This window comes from Anabrus simplex, chromosome 9 (assembly GCF_040414725.1).
Source record: "Anabrus simplex isolate iqAnaSimp1 chromosome 9, ASM4041472v1, whole genome shotgun sequence".
Lineage (NCBI taxonomy): Eukaryota > Metazoa > Arthropoda > Insecta > Orthoptera > Tettigoniidae > Anabrus > Anabrus simplex.
Genome location: NC_090273.1, coordinates 167,289,075 through 167,313,940, shown reverse-complemented (window position 1 = coordinate 167,313,940; position 24,866 = coordinate 167,289,075). Strand labels below are relative to the sequence as shown.

The 24,866-nt window shown below is 38.8% G+C and overlaps 1 protein-coding gene across 9 annotated transcripts in view; it reads left to right on the top strand.

Annotated features, from left to right (window-relative positions):
- LOC136881194 (protein turtle) overlaps window positions 1–24,866 on the top strand; it is an 850,346-nt gene that overhangs the window by 788,515 nt on the left and 36,965 nt on the right. For 5 of the 9 annotated variants that reach the window (XM_067153896.2, XM_067153892.2, XM_067153894.2 and 2 more), the window contains 2 exons: window positions 22,949–22,984; window positions 23,546–23,627. In XM_067153896.2, coding sequence (XP_067009997.2) covers window positions 22,949–22,984; window positions 23,546–23,627 — 118 coding nt within the window. Of the gene's footprint in view, window positions 1–22,948; window positions 22,985–23,545; window positions 23,628–23,737; window positions 23,816–24,866 lie in introns of all 9 variants that reach the window. The other 4 variants (XM_067153898.2, XM_067153895.2, XM_067153891.2 and 1 more) reach the window with 2 other exon arrangements.

Here is a 24,866-nt window from a genome sequence, read left to right as displayed (position 1 = left end):
GCACATTCCTTACACACATGATGCAATGAACTAACATTTAAAAGCTGGACAATTTTCCTCTTAACATGAAGCCTACTAACAGAAAGAAAATCTATAAAATCCCAGCTTTAATCTGAGAAGAGGGATAAAAGAAAGAAAAGTATGAAAATATTGCCGATAGTGATGCTTTGAGGAATATTTACGTACAATTAGAGTAAAAATGTAACATACCCTTGGCTGTATAGTCAAGGATTTTTAAAGTCGCTGGCTTGGAAATGATCTGAACATATCTTATAATTCTTATACAAGCGTAACGTCCCTTCTTTCTTGTGCACTTTATCCAAATCACTTCTGTGACATTTCAAAACCCACAGATCACACCTACAACAACACATCGGTATTGAAGGTTAACTGCTGCACTATACAATAAAATGTGCGTATTATATTTTAAGCCAGTTAAAATATGTGTCGAGCAGGTCAGAATATTGTGAAATACTATAAAAATCTCTTTGTCACTGGAAGTATATATATGCAAACACAATATTACTTACATTTTCTTGTCACGAGGGAAGCAAAAGAAAGACCGCGCATTCTTCTCTACTTCATAGTTACTGAAACCAAACACAGCACATACCTTTCCCCTCATGTTGAGAAGAGATATCAAGGAATGACACACACTACTATTTAATTATGTCAACTCACTGAAAACGCATAAATAACACCAAAACCTTCACACACAAATACACGTGCTCTTATGACAGAATCAGTAGTTCTCAACCCGCTAGAGAGAGCTCTAATAGCTGTCCCTCGATATCTCGCTGAGTGTTGCGTATTGTCTCTACTGTATTTAGTTATGTTGAACTCGAGAATATGCTTTCGAATGTAAGTATCGATCCTCAAGTTCTCGAATGCATTATACTCAGTTCTTCCCGTCACTAATCACAATCAAATTGGAAAGAGAAAAAATATCATTAACACGTCCTTGAGCTCACCTGGAAAGCGCGCTCACTGTACAAGTCAGTATGAGTGCGAAATGATACAAAGTTTTTAAATGTAATGTGTGCAAATAAAATGACTGCGTTTTTTTAATAACAGTTTAACACAAAAACGTGAAATTTCCAGTCTTATATTAGGACCACAACAGTAATACGCAATCCCATGGCTTTATGTATGTAAGGTACAACATCTTATGCGATAATATTAAAATACTAAATTTGTGTTACTTAAGAAGAAGCAGTTTTAATTCCTGTCTGAAAGCCCAGTGACTATACAGTGCCCTGAGGGAAGTGCCAAAAACCTGTTCAGCGATACACTTGAAAAAAGTAACAAAGTACCTAAACATGTAATCTTGGACAATTATGTAGAAGTTTTGCAAGTACGAACATTTGACGAAACTCGTTCCGTCTTCAAGTAGAGCTGTCAAAATGCGCTCTGTTGTTGTGGACACTCGCTGCTTTATGATTTCCAAGGTTTAGAGAAATGCGATGCTAAGATGGTCCCCTATGCAAGTTCACCGCCGATCGCTTTTCTGGTACGGTACAGTACTTCCTCAAATTACCGCAATGACGGGATGTTAACACCAAGATCCATAAGTATGCCATAGCCATCCTTTCGTGAGATACAGTTTCTTGAAAAAATGCGCGGTCGAGGATTGAGGATTGATGGGACTTAAATTTATGGATGGTTGATCCGGGAAATCGTTTGTTCGAAGATAATGCAGGATTTTTACAATGTGATTTAATTAGGATGCTCGCGGGACCACATCATTTAAATGAATAATACGGGAAAACGTAGTGTCCGGGAACGTATAATTGAGGTTCTACTGTATTTCTTACTATTGGTTTTGTTATTACGTTGTTGTTATTGATACTAGGTGCCACTTGTAACTTGGTCTTTTAAGAGATAAAAGCTTGAATTCGAGAATACGGTATATCCATCATGATATCTCATACGGTGAAAATGAACAAGATATAAATTATTGGAGCAGGCCATTCCAGTAACTTTAGGTTTTAGATAAAACAGATATTTTCATGGATATTTGGAAATTTGTATAAAATGAAATAATTGTGAAAATCACCGTTATTGCATGAAACGTAAAAGATCGGAAATTATATTCCAAACAATTTTTGTTATGTTCAGGTTTTCGATGTGGCTTATGTCAGAGAAATCTTGAAATTTACTGCCTTGCCCTCCTTAAAATTGCTAACCCATTTTGTTATTACTGTTACAGTTATATTGTATGTGAAAACTCAACTCGTTGCCAGGTGCGTCTGATAACGTGCTACTTTCAGAGCTAAAGAGAAGCAATTGTCCAATTTCATTTTAAAACCCTTTCCAGATCTGCTTTTGCATCCATAAGCACGACAGCCTGGTGTGCTTTTCCTTCAAAACTCAGACCTCAGAAATACGGAAAACTAATAGTCCCCATACTTAATTTTTAAAAAATCAGTATTAAAGTTAAATAGTGATGTTAAGCTGTGCAAAATACGTACGTTTAAATCAGCTGATGGAACGTTTGGCTAAAGGATAGTGGAGGATGGTCAGGAGAGCTGTCAATCTGTGCTGTTTTTCCAGATTTTCTGTATTTGAAAACTTGCAACATCCATTCTCTTGTTGATGCTCCATTCAGATGTCACCTTCCCAGTTTTGCTCTCCTTGACAGCCTTGTTTTGCGATAGTAAGTTCACTCCTCTTGTCCTGGAACTCATCATAAATTTTTGGTACTTTGACTTTGTGACTAACTGGAGCAACTGCAGTGATGTTGAGATGCATCAGTAGTCTCCACGCTTTGTGGCTGTTTCTAGTTAGATCAAGTTCTTCTATAGTTTGAATCCAACAATCCCTTTTTGATGCTGTCAGTAATGTGACAAATCATCATGTTGTGGAACTGAGCAGCAAGCTCTGAAGTAAGATGAAACTTGTATCATCACAGCCAGAGACTCCAAGCTGCAGAAATGAAATTCCTCCAGACAACACTACTAAAACCAGGAGAGATAAGATCCGCAATGAGAGCATTCGCCAAGAGATTCAAATAAGAGAATCGTTATGTGATACCATAATCAGATCAAGATTGAAATGGTATGGCCATGTAATGAGAATGGATTCTTGATCAGTAACTAAGGAATGGTTGGAGAAAACCTTAGATGGCAAAAGACCTAGAGGCAGACCTCGAAGGAGATGGATCGAACTCTACAACATAGAGGAGTGGATTGGAACCGAGTACAGGAAGAGGAATGAAGTGGCGAGCGAGACGGTTAACTGATGATGATAGCCACTTCACAGCCTCAACAAAAGCAGGTGTGGAAACTACAGCATCCAGCATGTCTGTAAACTACTACCTCCTTCGAAATGGAAGTCACTGTGGCCTAACTGCTGTGCACATGATAGGTCTGTGTTGAATATGCTGGGTTGTAGCCACATTTCCATATGCTGCTGTTAAATGATGCAGGTTGTGTAGGTTCATGGATAAGGCTCAGATGATTGCCTGCCCTTTCTTGCAATGCTGTACCATTCTCATTATCATGCCCATATCCCCACGTGTTTCTTTGGCAGTTAAAGTCGCCAATTACTATTTGTGTGTGTTGATTGTAAAAGTTAGTAGGTAACCTTGACTTTGAATTCAGTATCACATGGCTTGTATATGAACGTGATTGTACAGCGTTTGATTTCCAGCTACTACAGAAACCTTTGAAGCTGCAAAATACACGCACTCTGGCGGAAGACTTCGCACACGAGACAAGTAAGCTTATTCGCTCCATTACACCCCCCTCCCTCAGTTCCACACAGATACAACACACGACATTCAAATCTTACTCGTTCCAAGACCATACAGACAACCAGTTCATACTGCAAAAATCGAGAATGTAAGTAATTGAATATACATCATTTCGCCTAATTAACCGTTTTTTCCTCTAAACTTCATATCTTTCATTCTCTTTTCATTACAGATTCTTCACCATATATTCTTCAATAGTTAGTCTATATTCAAAACTACAGCCAACAACAAGTAAGAATGTTCCCATTTAACTATCAGTATACAAGTTAACAAAGATCTATACGGCAACATTCAATTATGAACTCTTTATAACTCCTTCAACAAGATTACGGAGACCGCGAACCCACTACGTAAATAACGAGACTAATGGATTACTTGGATCCAACTTTATAATCTACATAGCGCCATACTACAGTTAAATATCACGACTTTTCAACAAGAAAGTTTCAATGTCATCTCAAGCGGCTACTAAGTTCCATTAACCTCCTCTCCAACATGTAAATCAAGTTGCTTCCAGCCGAATTTCACTCGAACTTTGATACGACAACTTTAGCCATAGACCTTCTTGTTATTATGTGGTTAAGGCCTAGTTTGTCTAATTTATACAATCATTTTTAAATTACTAGTGTAATATCATACCAACTTCAAATTTTTTCTTCACAAACATTTTAAATGAAGTTTTAATTGTAAATTATTATTTAAGAACTCATAACAATTTCTCACATTGTATAATTTCACTCTAATCTTATAATCTCATTTTATATTTTTACCATGACAATCAGGATCCTGATTCTTATCTTTAAGTATGAGTGTGAAAAGGCTGATGATGCCCTTTTAAAGGGCGAAACATGTCCCTTCAAATTTTAATTTAATAGGATGTAAGTCCTAATTTTGTAAATTCTATTGTATTGAATAGGTTGATCCTAATAAATTTTAGTAATACCTTAAATTGACGTACATTTCAATACGGACCAAATATGAAATTTGTAACATGTAATACCGGTCGTGTATCGAACCACGCCTTCCTGACTCGAGGTGCTAGCTGAAATTCCTTAACTATGACTTTATTGTAATTGTAATTGGATGAATACATCAACTACTGGCTAATTACACACAGAGCCTTCTGATGGTAAAGAGGAATTACTATGCAAGCGAATATTTTAAGTACTGTGTGTTTAAATGGGTGAAACTATCTCTGCAGTCAAGAAACACCACATGCTTGGGACAAAGCCATCAAAAGAAGCAAAAATGAAGGAAAGGTCTGGAGTCTAGCCTCCTTTTCACCACTCCACTCTGGGGCCGTATTTCACTCACCTAGGGAACACGCCCTGGCCAAAACAGCTCATAATTCCATACGGAATAAACAATTCATCTATCGCATGTATTCTGGGCATATTACCCTCCATGGGCATTATCCACATACCATTCACTTTCTTCCAATGCCTCCACAAATTACATAACTGGCTTACAGTATATTAATATTATTTCTCATGTCCTGCAGTTTCAAACACATTACTTAATATCCACACTATTCAAATACCATCTAGATGACCCTTACGGAAATACTTCACGTACCTTGCTTGGTCAGTAGTTCGCACCTCGTTTTTTTTTTCTTCACTTATCAGTATCCTTAACCTAAAGGAGGATGTATATAGCCATGCAAAATTTAATTAGTGAAGCACCTGGACAATTATTAATCGGAACTTAGGAATGTACCGCCTTACCGACTCTCAGCAGTAGAAGTCAAATATAGACAAGGAAATATAAAGACCAAGAACAGTAATAACAAATTAAACCCCTTAACACTTACATTAAGTAGGACAATTAATTACCCAGAGACCATGAACCGAAATAACCTTGGTACAGCAATAAATTGCTAGTCTACTATTAACCCTTCGAGAGTCAGATTTCTTAGTCCACTGAACACCCCAAAATTTAGGTTATTGCACATGTTTGCAAAACAACCCTCAAGAGGCATTATATTTTAATGAAGCAAATGAATTTAACACAGTATGTTAACAAGACATCAAACAACTAGTTTGAGCACAAAACTTGTGAAACATCATTTTTAGTAATGTTTTTTGGTATGGTAATCCTCAAAACAAGATACAAGGAACTTGCTTACTTAATCTGCTTACCCTCCAGGGTTGGTTTTTCCCTGAGACTCAGCAAGGAACCCCACCTCTACCGCCTCAAGGGCAATGTCCTGGAGCGTGAGACATTGGGTTGGGGGATACAACTGGGGAGAATGACCAGTACCTCGCCCAGGAGGCCTCACCTGCTATGCTGAACAGAGGCCTTGGTGGGGGATGGGAAGATTGGAAAGGACAGGCAAGGAAGAGGGAAGGAAGCGGCCGTGAGTTAGGTACCATCCCGGCATTTCCCTGGAGGAGAAGTGGGAAACCACGGAAAACAAATTCCAGGATGGCTGAGGTTGGAATCGAACCCACCTCCCGAGGCAGAGTGGACACCGTTACAGCCCTCGTGGCAGGGCCGGGCCTCTATGCGTGGCAGCTAATCACACTAACCACTACACCACAGAGGACGACAACAATTTTTGGAAAATGTCAATTTCTGAAGAACTTTTCGTCAGTGAAACATTCTGAATTCCTGACTTACTGCCACTGAAGTTAAAAGCGGTTGGCGTGAATTGGTTAGTTATAGTCTCGTCTTCCCAAACTCTGTGATTACTAGGCGCTAGGCTGTAAGACCTCATCCTCACTTTCATTTAAGTCTTCGCCACTTGAATTATTTCCAGATATACCTCCTACATCGTCTTCAAATACTGAACAATCACTTTCAGTATTCATAAGAATTTCACGAACTGTATCGTCGCTTGTATCGACTTCGCGCAGCCATGTTCAACTGTTTGCAACTGACTCGCTAAAGCTGAAGACATCTGCTTAAAAACATTTCATTTCCAGCGCTCCCTGTGGTGATAACAATAACCTAACTACTTCAAAACGTTGCCTGCGCTATAATACAAGGCCTTGAAATGCACTCATGGAAACGGGTAGCATCCTAGTTCACCATTCAGCCACAAGGATCGCGTTCTTGCCCCCTTGTATTTACATGGCCGTATATGTCAATAAGTAAATTATATCCTAAATAAAAAGAGCTGAATGTTTTTGCAAGTATTGACAGTACTTTATTTATAGAGCGGTGCTGCATTGACTTGGGTATGTCATTGAAGTTTCAAAACTTTCCCTCTTCTACTTGAGTGGCTCGAAGCGATGTTGTCTAATGTCTCAGAAATTTTCATTGTAGAAAAACAGCTGGTTTGTCGTGTTTACATTTCAACACTTAATTTCACTGTTGAAAATGTCTTTCGAAAAAAACTGTACACTTTTTAGTAACTCTCTTCGGGGCAAGTACTGGGTAGTGGAGGTGACAGATTCCGTCATTCACTGCAGAAGTGCCACAGACGGTGATTTTCGGTATCTGAGGGCTCCTCGATCTTGAAAACGAATAAGACCCAATGATGGACTTTGAATAGCTGGAGAAGAGATATGTTCTAAACAGCCTTTACAGTCTGTTTGTTCTTTCGCCACACGAACCATAATGTCATTGTATTCCGCTTGGCGTATTAGGTAGCTGAAGAAGAACTCGACGTCATCGCTTGTTAGGTTCCTCGTCAATGCATAATGCAAATGTATACTTATGAGGTATTTTACGCAGGCCACAGTGGGTAGTCAAGATCTATGCCTGATACATTTCCCTCATGAATTTTTTTACTTTCTCTGAATGCATTTGAATTTTCTTAATATAATGACAAACCAAAAACCAAACCCCATGGCACTACAGCCCTTGAAGGGGCTTGGCCTACCAAGCGATCGCTGCTCAGCCCGAAGGCCTGCAGATTACGAGGTGTCGCATGGTCAATGCAACGAATCCTCTCTGCCATTATTCTGGTCTTTCCAGACGGGGGCCGCCATCTCACCGTCAGATAGCTCCTCAATTCATATCACGTAGGATGAGTGGACCTCGAACCAGCCCTCAGGTTCAAGTAAAAATTCCTGACCTGGCCGAGAATCGAACCTGGGTCCTCCGGGTAAGAGGCAGGCACACTACCCCTACACCACGGGGCCGGCTCCTTAATATATGACAGGAAATCATTAATTAAGCAACTGAGGCGTTCATCTTCAGTACTAAAAGATGCTCGTTTGTTCTCATTCCTGAAATATGTCCCATGTGAGGTGTTGCAGACACATCATGCGCATCGAACAATTTCATAAAATGCTCCATAAAACAAATGATTTATTTTAAACTGTATTTAATGCTCTCGGGACAAACCACCTCCATACTTTTCAAACCAGAGATTGCTCCGGGGTGAAATACAATACGGTATTTTTAGCTCTTGCTACATTCATTTTCTCCAAATTTGTTGGTCAAATTATTTTTCTGGTTGGTTTCCTAATTTAAAATTTCTGAGTTTGAAGAGGCCTCTCAAATGATCGCCGGTCACGGTAGCAATGTTTACAAAGAAGTCCAGTGACAAATTTTGGGGTCGCCCGATTATTATGATGTAACTCGGATCAAAACTTAGGAACCTAATTTCATCAGGTGGAAGTCGTATATCATGCGTAATACTTCCTCTGTATAATGTTTCGAACATTGAACATTCACTGGAAACTTGTGAAACGAAATTCCACTACCTTTAATTTCTCGTGAATAAACCATGACTGGAACTGCGAATGCTTAATACATTCACAACCAACTCAGTTAATAAACAGTAGACAGGGGGCAAGAAAGCGACTCTAGCGGCCCGGCACTGAACTTCAGTGTGACCACTTCGATAGCGTTTTACGGGCTCTATTTCCAGGCCTTGTATTCTAACATAGGCAAAGCTAAAATATAGCCAACAAATGTAGGGAGCTATCCATTTTTCAATCATTGTCCAAAGACATACAGTTACGAAGATATATCACTTCAAATAACCACAGCGGCACTTACCGCTACACGCAATATATTGTGCCGTGACCTTCAAGGGGTTAAAGAAAACAAGTTTCTCATAGTGAACATAATTTCTGTATTTAATTCATTAAATTAGAATACAGCCATTACTAGGAAGGAAAACGTCCAAGAAAAGAAAAACCCCAATAGCTGAATTACAATCAGTTAAATCTAGGGATTAAAATGGTGTGGGTTACTGTAGTCACGTCCTAGTTCGTGAACCATTGGCAATGGCTGAGTGGTGTAGTAAGTGGTCCTGAGAGTCGGGATACCAGCTGCTATGGAATGGGAGTGGGCATCTCGGACATATTCTGAGTCATGGCCCTCCTTGTGCTCATGCGGCTAGGACTATACAATTCACCGGTGATCCATAACCCGTTAGAGGAGAGATCCTCACTTGGACTATGTGCAAGTAGGGTAGCATCCTGCTTCATGAATTTACCGAGCTCAGAACATTTTAAGCAAGCCTCGGACTTATGGGAGTAACGGAGTCTCACTCCCATTTGACAGGCGAGTGACTCCTTGGAAACAACTTGGCGAACGAAATGGAATTCGATGGGGAGCTATCAATATTAATGAGGCTTATGGAAGAAAGAAAGTAGAACTGGCTGAGTCAGCAAAGAGGATGTATCTCGATGTGCTAGGAGTAAGTGATATTCAAGTAAGGGTAGATAATGAGGAAGAGATAGGAGATTATAAAGTGTACTTGACGGTTGTTAGAAAGGGAAGGGCAGAGTCTGGGGTAGGGCTCTTTATCAGGAATACCATTGCACGCAACATAGTTTCTGTGAGGCACGCAAATGAGCGAAAGATGTGGGTAGATTTGTCAGTTGGAGGAATTAGGACAAGAATTGTCTGCGTGTATTCACCATGTGAGGGTGTAGATAACGATGACGTTGACAAGTTTTATGAAGCATTGAGTGACATCGTAGTAAGTCACAGCAAGGATAAGATAGTGCTAATGGGCAATTACAATGCGAAAGTTGGGAATAGAACTGAAGGATATGAAAAGGTGATTAGTAGATGTGGGGAAGATATGGAAGCTAATGGGAATGGGAAGCGTTTGCTGGACTTCAGTGTTAGTATGGGTTTAGCAGTTATGAACACATTCTTCAAGCATAAGGCTATTCACCGCTACACATGGGAGGCTAGGGGTACGAGATCCGTAATAGACTGTTACTTAACCGACTTCGAATTCAGGAAGTCTGTTAGGAATGTACGAGTTTTTTGGGGATTTTTTGATGATACAGAACACTATCTGATCTGTAGTGAACTAAATATCTCTAGGCCTAGAACAGAGAAAGTGAAATCAGTCTGCAGACGAATAAGTGTAGAAAATCTCCAGGATGAGGATATTAGACAGGAGTACATGGATATGATTAGTGAGAAGTTTCGAACAGTAGACATTAAGCAGGTTCAGGATATAGAAAGAGAATGGGTGGCATACAGGGATGCTGTAATAGAAACAGTAAGGAAATGCCTACGAACAACCGTGCGTAAAGACGGGGAAAAGTGAACATCTTGGTGGAACGATGAAGTGAGAGCAGCTTGTAAACATAAAAAGAAGGCTTATCAGTAATGGCTCCAAACAAGGGCCGTTGCAGGCAGGGAATTGTACATAGATGAAAGAAACAGAGCGAAACAAATAGTTGATGAATCCAGAAAGAAGTCTTGGGAAGATTTTGGTAATAACGTGGAAAAAGGAAATGAACAGTGTTTTGGGTAATTGAGGCGAACTCATACTAGATCCCAGGGAATCACTGGACAGGTGGAGGGTATAATTTGAAAATCTTCTCAACATAAAAGGAAATCTTCCTGGGGGTGTTGCAAACAGCCAAGCTCATGGGGAGGAGGAAAATGATGTTGGTGAAATTACGCTTGAGGAAGTGGAAAGGATGGTAAATAAACTCCATTCTCATAAAGCAGCAGGAATAGATGAAATTAGACCTGAAATGTGAAGTATAGTGGGAAGGCAGGGATGAAATGGCTTCATAGAGTAGTAAAATTAGCGTGGAGTGTTGGTAAGATACCTTCAGATTGGACAAAAGCAGTAATTGCAACTATCTATAAGCAAGGGAACAGGAAGGATTGCAACAACTATCCAGGTATCTCATTGATTAGTATATCAGGCAAAGTATTCACTGGCATCTTGGAAGGGAGGGTGTGATCAGTGGTTGAGAGGAAGTTGGATGAAAACCAGTGTGGTTTCAGACCACAGAGAGGCTGTCAGGAACAGATTTTCTGTATGCGCCAGGTAATTGAAAAATGCTACGAGAGGAATAGGCAGTTGTGTTTATGTTTCGTAGATCTAGAGAAAGCATATGACATGGTACCGAAGGAAAAGATATTCGCTATACTGGGGGACTATGGAATTAAAGGTAGATTATTAAAATCAATCAAAGGCATTTATGTTGACAATTGGGCTTCAGTGAGAATTGATGGTAGAATGAGTTCTTGGTTCAGGGTACTTACAGGGGTTAGACAAGGCTGTAATCGTTCACCTTTGCTGTTCGTAGTTTACATGGATCATCTGCTGAATGGTATAAAATGGCAGCGAGGGATTCAGTTAGATGGAAATGTAGTAAGCATTTTGGCCTATGCTGACGACTTGGTCTTAATGGCAGATTGTGCCGAAAGCCTGCAGTCTAATATCTTGGAACTTGAAAATAGGTGCAGTGAGTATGGTATGAAAATTAGCCTCTCGAACATTAAATTGATATTAGTATGTAAGAAGTTCAACAGAATTGAATATCAGATTTGCGATACAAAGCTAGAACAGGTCGATAATTTCAAGTATTTGTTTGTGTGTTCTCCCAGGATGGTAATATAGTAAGTGAGATTGAATCAAGGTGTCGTAAAGCTAATGCAGTGAGCTCGCAGTTGCGATCAGCAGTATTCTGTAAGAAGGAAGTGAGCTCCCAGACAAAACTATCTTTACATTGGTCTGTTTTCAGACCAATTTTGCTTTACGGGAGCGAAAGCTTGGTGGACTCAGGATATCTTATTCATAAGTTAGAAGTAACAGACATGAAAGTAGCAAGAATGATTGCTGGTACAAACAGGTGGGAACAATGGCAGGAGGGTACTCGGAATGAGGAGATAAAGGCTAATTTAGTATTGAACTCGATGGATGAAGCTGTACGCATAAACCGGCTTCAGTGGTGGGGTCATGTGAGGCAAATGGAGGAGGATAGGTTACCTAGGAGAATAATGGACTCTGTTATGGAGGGTAAGAGAAGTAGAGGGAGACCAAGACGACGATGGTTAGACTCAGTTTCTAACGATTTAAAGATAAGAGGTATAGAACTAAATGAGGCCACAACACTAGTTGCAAATCGAGGATTGTGGCGACGTTTAGTAAATTCACAGAGGCTTGCAGACTGAACTCTAAAAGGCATAACGGTGTATAATGATAATGTATGTATGTATTAAAAGCTTAACGTGGCATCAGGATGGAGAAATAAAATAAAATTTGCATAACTTCCAAACAACCAAAAAAACTCTTGTGAAATTATTGACATGTTTCATGTATCTTGTCTTCCAGTAATACATTCTTTAACTTATCCAAACAGTTTCATTAGTCTGAGAGCACGGCACCAGCTATCAGGAGAATAAAGAGTAAAGATACAATTAAATGTGAAACATGTAATAAAAACGAACCAAGAGACTGGAACGCAATAGTACTAATCTGTGAATTATTTCAGTTTTCCAGACAGAACCTTAATATTGCTTACTTCTCAGTAGGGAAGTTCATAACTTGAACAATGTAACTCACACAGATAGGTTACACACATTTTTTAAAGAAATGGTTTGGAGGTATTAACTAAGTACAATTTGGAAACCAAAATTAGAGAAAACTAAGGTAACTTAAAAAAAGAATCGTAGGACGACTTAACAAATTCAAAACCCACGACGGGTCCAAAGACGAATGAATTTCAACTCGTCCTTCTTCACACAGCCAGAAGCAGATGTAAGATAGAAATGAAGAAAAGACTTATGAAACATGCTAGTATCCACTACTCACATAAATGTAGTTACTGAATTCATAATAAAATTTAAGACGTTCTCACGAGTTAAATAAAGCAGCGCTAAGGGCTAAATCCTTTATGCAGAACTCTGTTATCCAGTATCCATGTGGTAGATCAGAACCTGATCCAAAAGTCAGAACGAAACACGCCTTGTCTTCGTCTTGCTCCAGGAATTACTCATGGCGTCGCACGGCTACAATCAGCGTGGACCTCCAACGAGGAAGGCCCAAGCACCGTGACTGACTGAAGAGGAAGAGGGAGAGACTCGCTCTCAATGTAACACCACAACTCTGGGCAAGAGATCGTACTAGAGGGAAGTTTAAGAATTACAGAAGAAAACATTAAAGCAATATACGAGCATAGCCACAAGGATGAAAATAACGTGAGTAAAGCCAGGCAATTTCCGAATGATACCGATTTCTACAGCACGAATGCCATTTCAAAAATATGGTTGGGAAGAGCTATAAAGATTCTACCAGCTGATTGAAATGGAAATATTATTGAAGTCAGTCGAATTATTTAAATCCATCCCATCTACGAGTGCTTCACTAAACACACATAACAACATACAGAGCACTAAACACTAATTCATGCAGATTCCCAGAGATAAATTTTGTGATAAATCCATAATCACCCAGAAGACAAGAAAAATAAAGCTAATAAAGAGACTATACCCCTTTGAGACTCGCATATCTACACACTAAACATGAAATCAAAATGCATGCTGTTGAACTTATCTAGAAAGTTCAATTATCATATTAATAAGTTCATTGACAGATTTTCATGCTAAGATATCATTGTAATGTACTTATCGTCTCGGTGTGTGGCGACACCCATGTGGATTTAGTTATCCATGATCTCCATCTTGCTAGTAGAAAATCTTGGGTTCATCTGGCTCTGCGCCGACTCAATAATGTACTGAAAACAGCTACCTCCAAGCCGTTGAAAATCCCATGCTGTTCTTCCATTCAGGAATACCGCTGGGACATAGGCATGATCTCGTAGTTGTAGGTACTGGCTTCAAGGGGCACTCATGTACATATGAACTCAGATGTAAATTGACTTATTCGAAGTACTGTTTATCTGAGTTCAGGATAAATGTGATAATGGCAGTAACCACTCATAGGGTCGAGGTGGACTATCTCAAGTAGCGATTAATGTCCCTGAAGATCACCATTGATATCCCGCTCAATACAGATAGCGATACTTGATCATTTGTCTATCCCAATTGAGCGTCACTAAAAATGATGGAAATGGAATGACCTTTGCGAGAGGAGAGAAAATAGAAATGAAGTAATCTCCGCAGAGTGGCACAAGCTAACGGGGATATTTCGAACTGTTTCTCGAGAGGGGACTTGCTAGACTCGTGCAACTCCCTGAAGCCGATACTGACAAGCATGTTACCTGATGCCGCCTGATGCTATGCAGGGTTAGGCTAGTCCTTGCTGAGGTACATTGCGCTGCACTGTCCGCTAGGGAGTTGCCGTAGGAAAGCAAACCCCCTGAGTTTGATTCAAAACCAGCAGCGTTTATTGGTCCGTTATGAAGCATTAGTACAGTGAACGACCAAAGATGGTTGGCTTTAACATGTTTTTGAATATGTGGTAGATTTATTAAACTAAATCATTAGAAGAAAGGACGACAAATGAGTGCAACAATACCACGCACCGCCCCTGCACTTACTCATCCCTGGCTAATATGATTACATTTATTTGACAGCATTGATGGGCTAACTGTAGCACACCGAACTTTAGCTCTCCGTACGCACTGTCTTACTAAGTATTTATGATTACAGATTGCTTGACCTGGTCTCTAAATGAAAATAATTTATTTAGCCTTTATAGAATATCACAATAATATCTTGTATTCACTCTATCACAAGAAGAGTACTGATCACACGTACCTGATGTAGGTATCACACACACCTATCACACAATGAATGTAGAAAAAAACACTTAGTCTGCACTGTGACGTGAACCACACATAGAATAAGCTCAAATGTGCAGGGTGACATGCTTTATATGGTCGACTAGTGGAGTTCGCTATGGAAAGGGAACGCCCCTCCCATTTTTACATATTTGCTCCATAAGTAGTAATCTTCCAGGGTCAAATGGATGCTCAATTTGTAGCTCTTTAAACACTCTGTCTACTGAACTATTTTCCTTCAAATCGGATTGCGTGTTTCATAGTAATTACAAATGCATTCTTTGGATTTTAGGCGCGCTCGATGGGGATGATGGGGACTCCCAGCTCTGAGTTAAGAAAAGCCTCCAGGGGCCATCTGGCATTTATCATTGCGATGCTGTCTTAAGTGACATCATTAAGAATATCATTAGACATCATTAGATACTGAAAATTATGCAGAGTTTATTGGTCCTCCTTATGTAGTTATCCTGGGCTTAATATTATTATTATTATTATTGTTACAGAGTTTCCATGGTTCAGAGATGAAACTTCAAAATTCAAACTTTAAAATAAAGGTTATATTTCTTTTTAAATCACAAACTTAACAAACTTTTCACTTAGTGAAATAACAAAGTTACAGGTACAAATAGCAGTTAGGAAATTACAAGTGCTGAGCTCCAGCTCCAAATTTACAAGTTTTACAACATCGCAAATATTGAGTTTAGACGAGGAGAGAAATCTCCTAATTCAAGAGCACTTTGCTCCAACCGATACAAATTTTACAGTCTTCCAAAGGCACCCCTCAATGTTACGGCAAACTTAGAAAAGAGCGTACATGCTCTCCAACATTAACCAAGGAGACTACGCTCCCAATTTCTTACAGCCTACACAAGGCGACATTACACCAAATATCATACAAAATTCTGGCCTCTCTAGGCCCAACTTATACTTTTACAATTTTTACACAGGGGTATCAATTACCCATTAAATTACTGGCCCGAACACCAAATGAATGGAGGTGTACACTTGGCCCTCCTAGAAAATTAGATATAGGACCCTAATTGGGCTCTCGGGCCGATGATGCAGAGGCTAATCCCAAGCTACTGAGGTGACTAGAATGAAGGTTAATTAAATGCTTGACAGAAAAGAGAAACAGTTACAAAATCATAGTCACCTCAAGCTAAGTTGAAGGGGAACTCGAGAGGGTAACGCACTCTCTATCCCCGATTTACAGTTTAAGATTTTATGAAATTTTACATTAGCCAGAAGAAAGTTTACATTTTATAAAAAGGTGGTTACATAGTTAGAAATTTGAACCTTCCCCTCGTGTAAGTCTGCGGAGGTAGCTACAGAGAGATATGACTGATGGCCATTACCTTGGCTGAGGAGTGAACTGCCCCGCCTCCTGTCTTAATGCACACACTCTCAGAAATTGGGCGATCAAAAGACAAGGTAGCCTGAAAAGCCACAGCTTATATACCCAAGGGGATGGTTTGAGAAGGTTCTGGACTAAATCCGGACACACCCTCTCAATTTTATTGGGTTAACCAAAAACCTACAAGAAACCAGTGATTGGCTGAATATAGAATATTACAGAATATAGTGACTGGCCAGATTGAAAAACTGGTGGAATGAGAAAGAAGTGTTGCAAATCTTGAAATAAAATAAATGAAAGTTAATTTAGTTGAGAAAACATAATAACACAAAGCTCCTTTAAATCATTAATTCTTTTACCTTGCACCAGAATGCATTACCTCAGTTTTTTTTTTGTAATGACGTCTATAGAGAAAAGTTTAAACTTCTTGACGAAAACCAAAACAAAACAAATAAATCCAGTCGGTTTAGACAACTTCATAATGACACGTTACTCAAAACTTCACTGGTGACATCTTCCGGTCAATGTCCCAACTTCATGCCGTAGCTGTTTCGCGTTTTTCAAGGCGCTTCTTTTGAACGAACAGAGTTGAGGTGTACCTCCCGGTACAATTATTATTATTATTATTATTATTATTATTATTATTATTATTATTATTATTATTATTATTATTATTATCATTGAGCCTATGAAAGGGAAGTGATGGTAATATACAGTTGTTAGGTTGAAACACTCTAAATTAGCCACACCTTCTGACACAGGCAGTATCTTAAGCCTAGTGTGATATCGTCAGCTTTCTTGCACTATAGTGAGGAAATGCCAAGGTCATGTTCATCCTCCAAACTCATGCAGAATTATTCATATCCCAGACAGGGCATAAAATACAATTTGCAACCAATTATTTCATAAATTGAACGGGACATATATCTTACTGGGCTTCCCGACATGTGGTATTGGCTCAGGTTCAGCAGCTTGGCCGATTCTGCTGTGCAGTTGTCGAACAGATACTTCAGTCATGACTTTTACTTCCAACTGGCTCGCACATCTTCACAGTTACAGCTCGACCGTCCAATTTTTGCTGACATGTAATGAGCCCGGACATATTCTTTTTCACAGAAAAATGACTGAAAGATATGATGTTACCAGTCATAGCCACTTTCTTTTCCGATGATAAGAGCTTTGTTAAGTTTTGACTCAGAAATGCTATCTTCAGTGACCAAGACAATGTGTGTCATGAAGCACTTCCTTTTTATGAGACTAAAAGTCTAGTCACAAAGACAATCGTATGACCCACTGGCAGAAAAGAAATTGTTATTTCATCATGCAAATCTGACATAACTCTCCACATGATAAAGTTACTTTTATTTTGTGTGATGCACTTATCAGTATGAAGAAACAAATCACAGTACCATGACCTTGTTAAAATTACCAATTATAAAATATGCAGCCCAGTATATGTGTATAATATATCTTGCTGCAGAAGCTGGTTAATTGGTACAAGAGGACAATGCAGGAACTTCATTTAAGAAACCATACCTTAAGTTGCCGATGTTAAATTCCCATTGCGACTTAAGGTATGGCACTGTCACTCCATTCATCACGTAGTTCAAGGATATTTCTCACCCTTCCTGCCTTTTTGCTTCATAGCGTAAAATTTTGTCATGCGACTTGGGGAAGGTGTGGTTTCCTGGAGAGCTACTCCATTCCAGCTTGCTTGTCTACTAATGCCGTCCACGGACAGCTTGAGCAAGTCTTCTCGAGTCTTCCGAGCAACATTCTATGGTCAGAAATCACCCAGAACAAATCATGCTGCTTTCCTTTGGATCATGAGTGCATATGCCCAGCCCCTATAGCTGCTATGGTCAGTCACCTTTTTCTTCTGCATGCTCTTCCTGTTTACAACCTAGAGAAAGCTTAGGGCTTGTAAACCAAAAGCGCTCCAGCTCATGTTGAAGTGTGTACAAACTACATGTGCTGAATAAATATGTTTTCATTAGGTAATGCATAGGAAACACGTGATATAAGCTGAACTCGTAGAAATGCTGTACGCTGACATTAAAGCCTAAACAATGAACAAGAAACAAACTGTACGACTGTATTGCCCCTTGACTCCGCACATCACAGCACAATCATTGTGTTCACTGCCAAGGTCCTCCACAGGAAATATATTCATTTTTTGAACCTAATATCATAAATTGTGCAACAATGTTTCAACAGCTACGGTGTCACTTCAGAATTCATCTCAAATAGATGCAGTCACAAACAAGGTGCAGGAGTTGGCTATCTGGTGTTCCTAACATGTGCCTCCTACTTCCCTTTTCTAAATACTAATTCACACAATCTAAAATACTGGTCAGATTCAATGTCAGTATAAACTAGTGAGAATTTAAAACAAACAGCCCTATCTATTTCTTTTCCCAGGCAAAACATTGGTATTTGTTAATGAAGTACTGGCGCATTCTAATACTGAATATATATGACTTTAAAAATAACTGAATACTTTTAACCGAGCTGCTATATTGGACTTAAATTCTTCTTCTTTTTTCTGAATTTGGCTGCCTATGGACCACATTCTCTTATTGGACCTAACATGTAGATAATAATTGTACCCAGAGTAATCAACCACAAGTTTAAGTTTTGGTAAGGTTGCTATGGGGAGGGAACGTTGAGCTTGCCATACACAGGACACGTTAGATGTTTTTATTGTTCTATGAAGGTCTCTTTTAAGAGTTCTGTTTTCTCTACAGCCGTGGACTTTCACTCGCCATGATCAGAAGTGTTAACTCGAAGTTTTATCGAACAGGCAGCGTACAACATGCCAAAGGAGCGTCTCGTTAACGAGGACGTCAAACAGCAGTTGCGCAACGAACCAACGACAAATCACAAAGTTGGGTGTTTCTTGAACGTGCATGCAAAGAACATCGCACGAAACAAGGACGATCCTAATAGCCGAGGCAGGCTCCCGGTGCTTGGCATTCCGCAAACCCGCATGTGGATGGCGAGGTGAACAATCAGAACCCTGGTGTCGGATCAAAACGATCGTAGGGGGCACGCTTGGACCTGGGGAGTGATTTGAGCCCAGCACATTTCTTTTTGTGAAAGTTAAAATGTACCATGGTATTGCAGTAATGTGAAGTTGGTGGATACACACCCTGGCTGGAAGGTGTGCTCACGTCACGTGACCAGAATGCAGTGTTTCTTCAGTTGTAGGCAAATGGGAGGCACTTTCAAAGAGAATTGATATCACCCCTGTAGACCAAGGAATAAGTTGCATTTGAAAATCTTCCAAGAAACAAATGTGTCTGTACTATTCGACATGATTCAGCTGTTTTATTAGTGTGGACATTACTTGCTGCTGTTCGTGAATAACTACCTTAAATAATATTTTATGATCCTGTTTCCGTACATCTCAAAAATCTTTGATATTCAATAACAGTTCAATAGTCGTTATCGAATACATCCGCTAGTGTCGCCTATCGAGTCTTCTGTTTGTTTGAATTGTCACGTAGAAAGTACATTACTCCTGTTAATGCTGTTTACAAGATCACATTGCCAGGGAGGGTCGTGCCTGTTGTTTAACTGCTCCTTTTAGTGCAGAGAAGTTGGCAGCTATGTTCAATCACTCTTGAAAGTGAGACATATTTTAAACAATGTTAAAGAAGATTTTTGCATTGAAATCCTCCAGAAATTTCAAAATAACATCTGACGGGTTCTTCTTGAAATTGTGCCTTGTTCTCCCACTGACTGTTCTTGTGCTACCCATGCATTTCTGTACAGCTTTCCTCGCTTGTTACTGCCATCGCTACGTCCACAAGAACATCCTCACTTTTAACAACGCGTATATATGTGCAATATTGTTTAAATTGTGTGAATTGCTAATATTATGGGCCACTAAAACAAATTTGAATGTTAAGTCGATTAATGCTATTTTATAAAGTTTACTCTGCTAATCTTAGTCAGTTTCACGTGCGTTACTTCCAGCGACACAAGTTGGACTGAATTCAGGTCAAATGCTGAGCTCTTGGCTCACCTGTCTGTAGGGGAGTTGACAGAGAGATAAGGGGATCAAACGTGTTCTGCTAAGAGAGGGGGAATTACTACATCATGAAAGCTGGTTACTTCCAGTAACACGTTGGATTGAATCCAGGTCACATGCCAAGCTTGATGTGTGTTAGGAAATGGATGTATGCAAAAGAGTACTTTGTTAACACATTTGTTCCCGTATCTGATCACGGCACTAAATAAACTAGGAGAAAAAGAAATAACTGGCTGGAACACCAATGAGCTAGTAAAAATAACACAAACAGGAAGCATAATCATACACCCACAAAACATCATTAACAAGAAGAGGACTTACCTGTAATGATGAAGGGTGTCTTAGAAAACACCTGGTATCAAGATACTACCTTTTAAAAGAAAAACAACCTGTATTTTTATTAAAGGAAAATACATGTGATTTATTTAAAAAGAAATTAAATTGAAAATTAAAAACAGAGAAAACATCAACGCAGGAAAGTGAAATCATAGACCAAAAATAAATTAAGATAAAATTATTAAATAGTAGTTAACATTATCAAACATGGTCGACCAATCATAAGTCTAGGAGGCCTCAGTATACTAGAGCAAGTAGGTTATTTGTTTATAATAATACTTTAAAATATGCAACTTTAACCACGGAGTTCGACTCTTCATACAGGTAGCAAATAAATGGAAAATTAAATTAAATACCTCAAATACAGTTTTAACATTACATTAAAGCAAGGGGAAATAGAAATGCCACACGAGCAGATCATCCCTTCTTCTGTTTTCTTCTTAAACCATCCAATTATTACCGGTCGTCATAGAACGTAACCAAACGAAAACAAGGTAACCAAGTCCGAACAACAAGGAGAAAAGCATAATTCAACGTGAAAGAAACAAGGAGGATCCCAGAAAATCAAAATAAGAACAGAGGAAACTCTCCTTCCTCCTGGTTTGATAGCGTTTCAAAACAAAGCATTACATAATTTTACAAATGTTTAATGTAATTAGAAAATAATTTAATAATTTAGCTTCACCCCAAGAATGAGTGCACTACGGTACACGCTCCAAGACACGAACACCTCAATTACAACGAACCCGAATTATGTACTTGTTTAATAATAATTATAAAGATTTTTAGCCGAGGCGAGAACGTATAATGCTATTTAGAGTCCCAGTTAATTTTTAAAATAATTCCATACTAAAAGAAGCTCCAGTACACGAAGAAGCGGAAGGAAATCCATAATTGGAGATGACGCGATAGCGCCATTTTACTGCTTACAACTCATGATGAAGAAATATAAGTAAAATTCCAAAATATACACCCTGCTGACGCTCCCAAGACGGAGATCTCTTCAAAAACATATTGAGGGCGTGAGAGAGGGAGCCCTCTCACAGTTTACTTCAGCCGTAGTCCATCGCACCGGGCGAAATCTTCTCGTACATGAGATACATGGAACGCGCTTCCATCTTCAACCACTCACAACACCAAGAATGCCACACTCGCGCTGAACAAGAATCAACAAGGAAGCGTTCTCTCCGAGGACAGCTCTAATTGGTTAATAGGCGGAGCATCGTAGTTCGAACACTCCACGTAGATGTCGGTACATACAGGGTGCTTTCTTTTAATAAGATCATCGCCCAGACTTGAGTGCTAACACAGAGTACTAGTGAAAAATTAAAACTTGAAGAAGCAAGGAAGAGGAATCTAAATAGTTTGAGGCATATTAAGTTTGTAAAACACAAATTTCAATGGGAATTAGCCCAGATCTGAAACGTTAAGCGGGGGGGGGGGGGGGAGGGGGAATCAAACAAATATGATGCCTGGGTGTCAGGCCGGATTACGTTTCACAGGTAAACCTTAGCTGGATTTGGATTAATGGCAACTTTTTACATTCAAATGTACATTAGATGTCACAGTAGACAGCTTGGGGTAATTTCCTGCATTGTGATCCAAATAAACTTGATAGGAATAAAATGTAAAATTGTACTAGATATCTTGTGAGATTTAGGGGAGTGATACATATTACCCAGCAAGTAAGCATGGAGGGAGATGGCAGTGAATGACAGGTATAATTTGTATTTGGAGACAGTGGAAAACTTTAAAGTTGTATTAACTGAAAAAATGAATGCTTTCCTTCTTAACAGTTGTCACAGATTTCTACATCCAGACATGTTTTTAAATTTCTTTAGAAACCAATCTCATCTTGTAATTTAACTTCTATAAATAAATCGAGTGAGACACTTGACTAATTCTGCAAGTTACAAGTTAGATGTGGTGATGAAATACACATCTTCACATTCAGAGGGTAAAACAACAATTCCAGGTATTTTGTTTCTTTCTTTTTCCTCCTTTATCTGTGTCATTATTTTCCTATGTGTTCCTGCATCTGACATCCTCTACTGTCTTTTCTCGTACATATACACGATCTACTCTTTACACATTGGCATGTGATGTTTTAAAGCTAACTTTACTCTACCCTTGTAAAGGTGCAACAGATTCTTGTGCAGAACGTCTGATGCAGAGTGAAAGGACATTTCATTTGTGATTGTTAGCTCCAATTTGTCTACATTTTTGGCTCATTCAAAAGTAAATTGAAATTTTTGTTCTACACAAGAAATTTCAGCACTAAAGATAAATCCACAAAGATATGCTTATTAAAGCTGCAAAGAAACGAAATATATGAGCAACCTTCTGGAATCCTAGCCTCAGTTATCAAAATAATAAGGTAGAATAATCATGATGTATAGTAGTTGAGGCCAATTGCACAGTTTATTAGTTGTGTAAGAAACTAATCTGTTGTTCCGTATACTGTAGACTCTACAGAATGCAGCACTATGTTTGTGGATTTGTCCTTGTTCATTTATTATAATGTTGATCTTGTGCTGAAACTCATTTTCCCTCCATTAAAGCAATAAGGAGGATAACAGAATGCAAGACAACTGCCGGTAAGCATAAGACACTCAGCTTCTTCATGCATGTCCTTCTAGTTGCTTGAGCAGTGGTTCTCAAAGAAACAACTTTTACAATAATAATAATATTGAAGTAAATATGTTATATAAAAGTGATTTACATTTCATTCTATGTAATTTATGCAAATTATATACTTCTTTATGCTACTCAGAAATGCTGCATGAAGTGAGCTTAGAGTTTGGAGATGTGGATATCTCCTAGCAGTCATAGTCATTTCAGTCTATTTTTTATAAGCACACATTTATATTGTAGTTTCGAGACGATGTTCCGCAACGTGTGTTGGCTTTGCACGTTCATGACACAAAGCACAAGAAATGTTCTTTGTTTTCAGCTTAGCACTGGCTCTGTCAGTGACCTGTCATCCTCTTGACAAAGTTCAGCAATATGTGCTTTCAGTGTTATTCACTCTCAAGTTTTCTTAATTCTGGAAGACATTTTTATGAAAATATGATTGACAATGGGGTGAAGATGTTTGTTGTTGATGATAAGTGAGAGCAACTTGCTTAGTCTGATGTGACCTCCTCTTGTGCTCACAGCTTACAACATGGTCGCATGTCGAGTGACAGACGCACGCAATGGTGGACAGCCGCCTGGGGCCAGCCAAGTGCCTTTGAAAAAGTAAGTTTTAGTTTGTAGATTCTGTGTTTACTTCCAGACAGAAGGAAAGTGTAAAATGAGGAAACATTTAGTAGGTAGTGTTCACTGAATAGAATTTCTCTTCCGTATAGGAATGTTGATTCGGAAACATTTCGAGACAGCAAGCACGATCCTGCTTAATTAAAGTGAACAAACGAAACTGGACAAAAGTAAGAGTAATCTCATCCTTTGTCCTTTGTATAGCATGGGAGTAGCGAGTGGCATGGCTTAGCATGATCTTGTAGTCACTTCGAGCATCTCCCTCAATCATTAATAGATACTCGTTTTTAAGAAAAAAAGTGCCTAAAATATATTTCTTGAAAGGTGATGGTAATTCTTGGCCTAGGTGGCAAAAATAAATGAAAAATAAAAAATGCATGCAAATTTTTCAAAAATTTATTAAATCAATGAAAATATACTTAATTTAACCAAATACCTCGTTTAAGAGTGGAAACCCAACTTTGAAGTGGTCTGAAGACAAAACAAATATTGTCTCATAACTTTTTCACTGGATGAATGGCACAAGGGACACACTTTAAGTGCATATTAGTCGGTCCGGGTTCGGGGATGGGGCAAGACGAATTTATCTGTCGCGTTTGTACGGCAGGGTGAACTATCGGAGACGATGGTGTGGCCTGGACGGGCTCGCGCCACCTACAGAAAGGTACTTTCGGTGATGTTTCGGCTTCATTTTGTTTACAAGTAACTATTCTCATTTTGGTTCCATATTGAAGTTGACGTATGTCTCAAATATTATTACAATATTTTAAGTCCACCTGTTCAATACAATACAATATGATCCACTATTTCATATGGTCACAATTTTATACATAATACATAAAAGTCAATGGTACATGTTTCACCCTCCTTTACGGGCATCATCAGCCTATATCAATCTTAAAAATAATACATATGGAGTCATTCTAATCTTATAAATTATAGGTTAAAATGTTGAAAAATGATTTCGTAAAACATTATACAATAACATCTAAAACAACGATAATGCACGATAATGTTAAAAAAGAGTAAATTAACTGTTTTTGAAGATTAAAACGTGGTTAAACATGAATTTTGAGAGTTTAAAACTAAAATGGATCCCTTTTTTTATAATATCATTAAGACTGTGATGGCCTTGAGGAAGGAGATGTTTCTTCAATTCCCAAAGTTTGAATCCAAGATGGTAAAATCACTGTCAGTTATTTAAAACGGAAGTGTGAACGT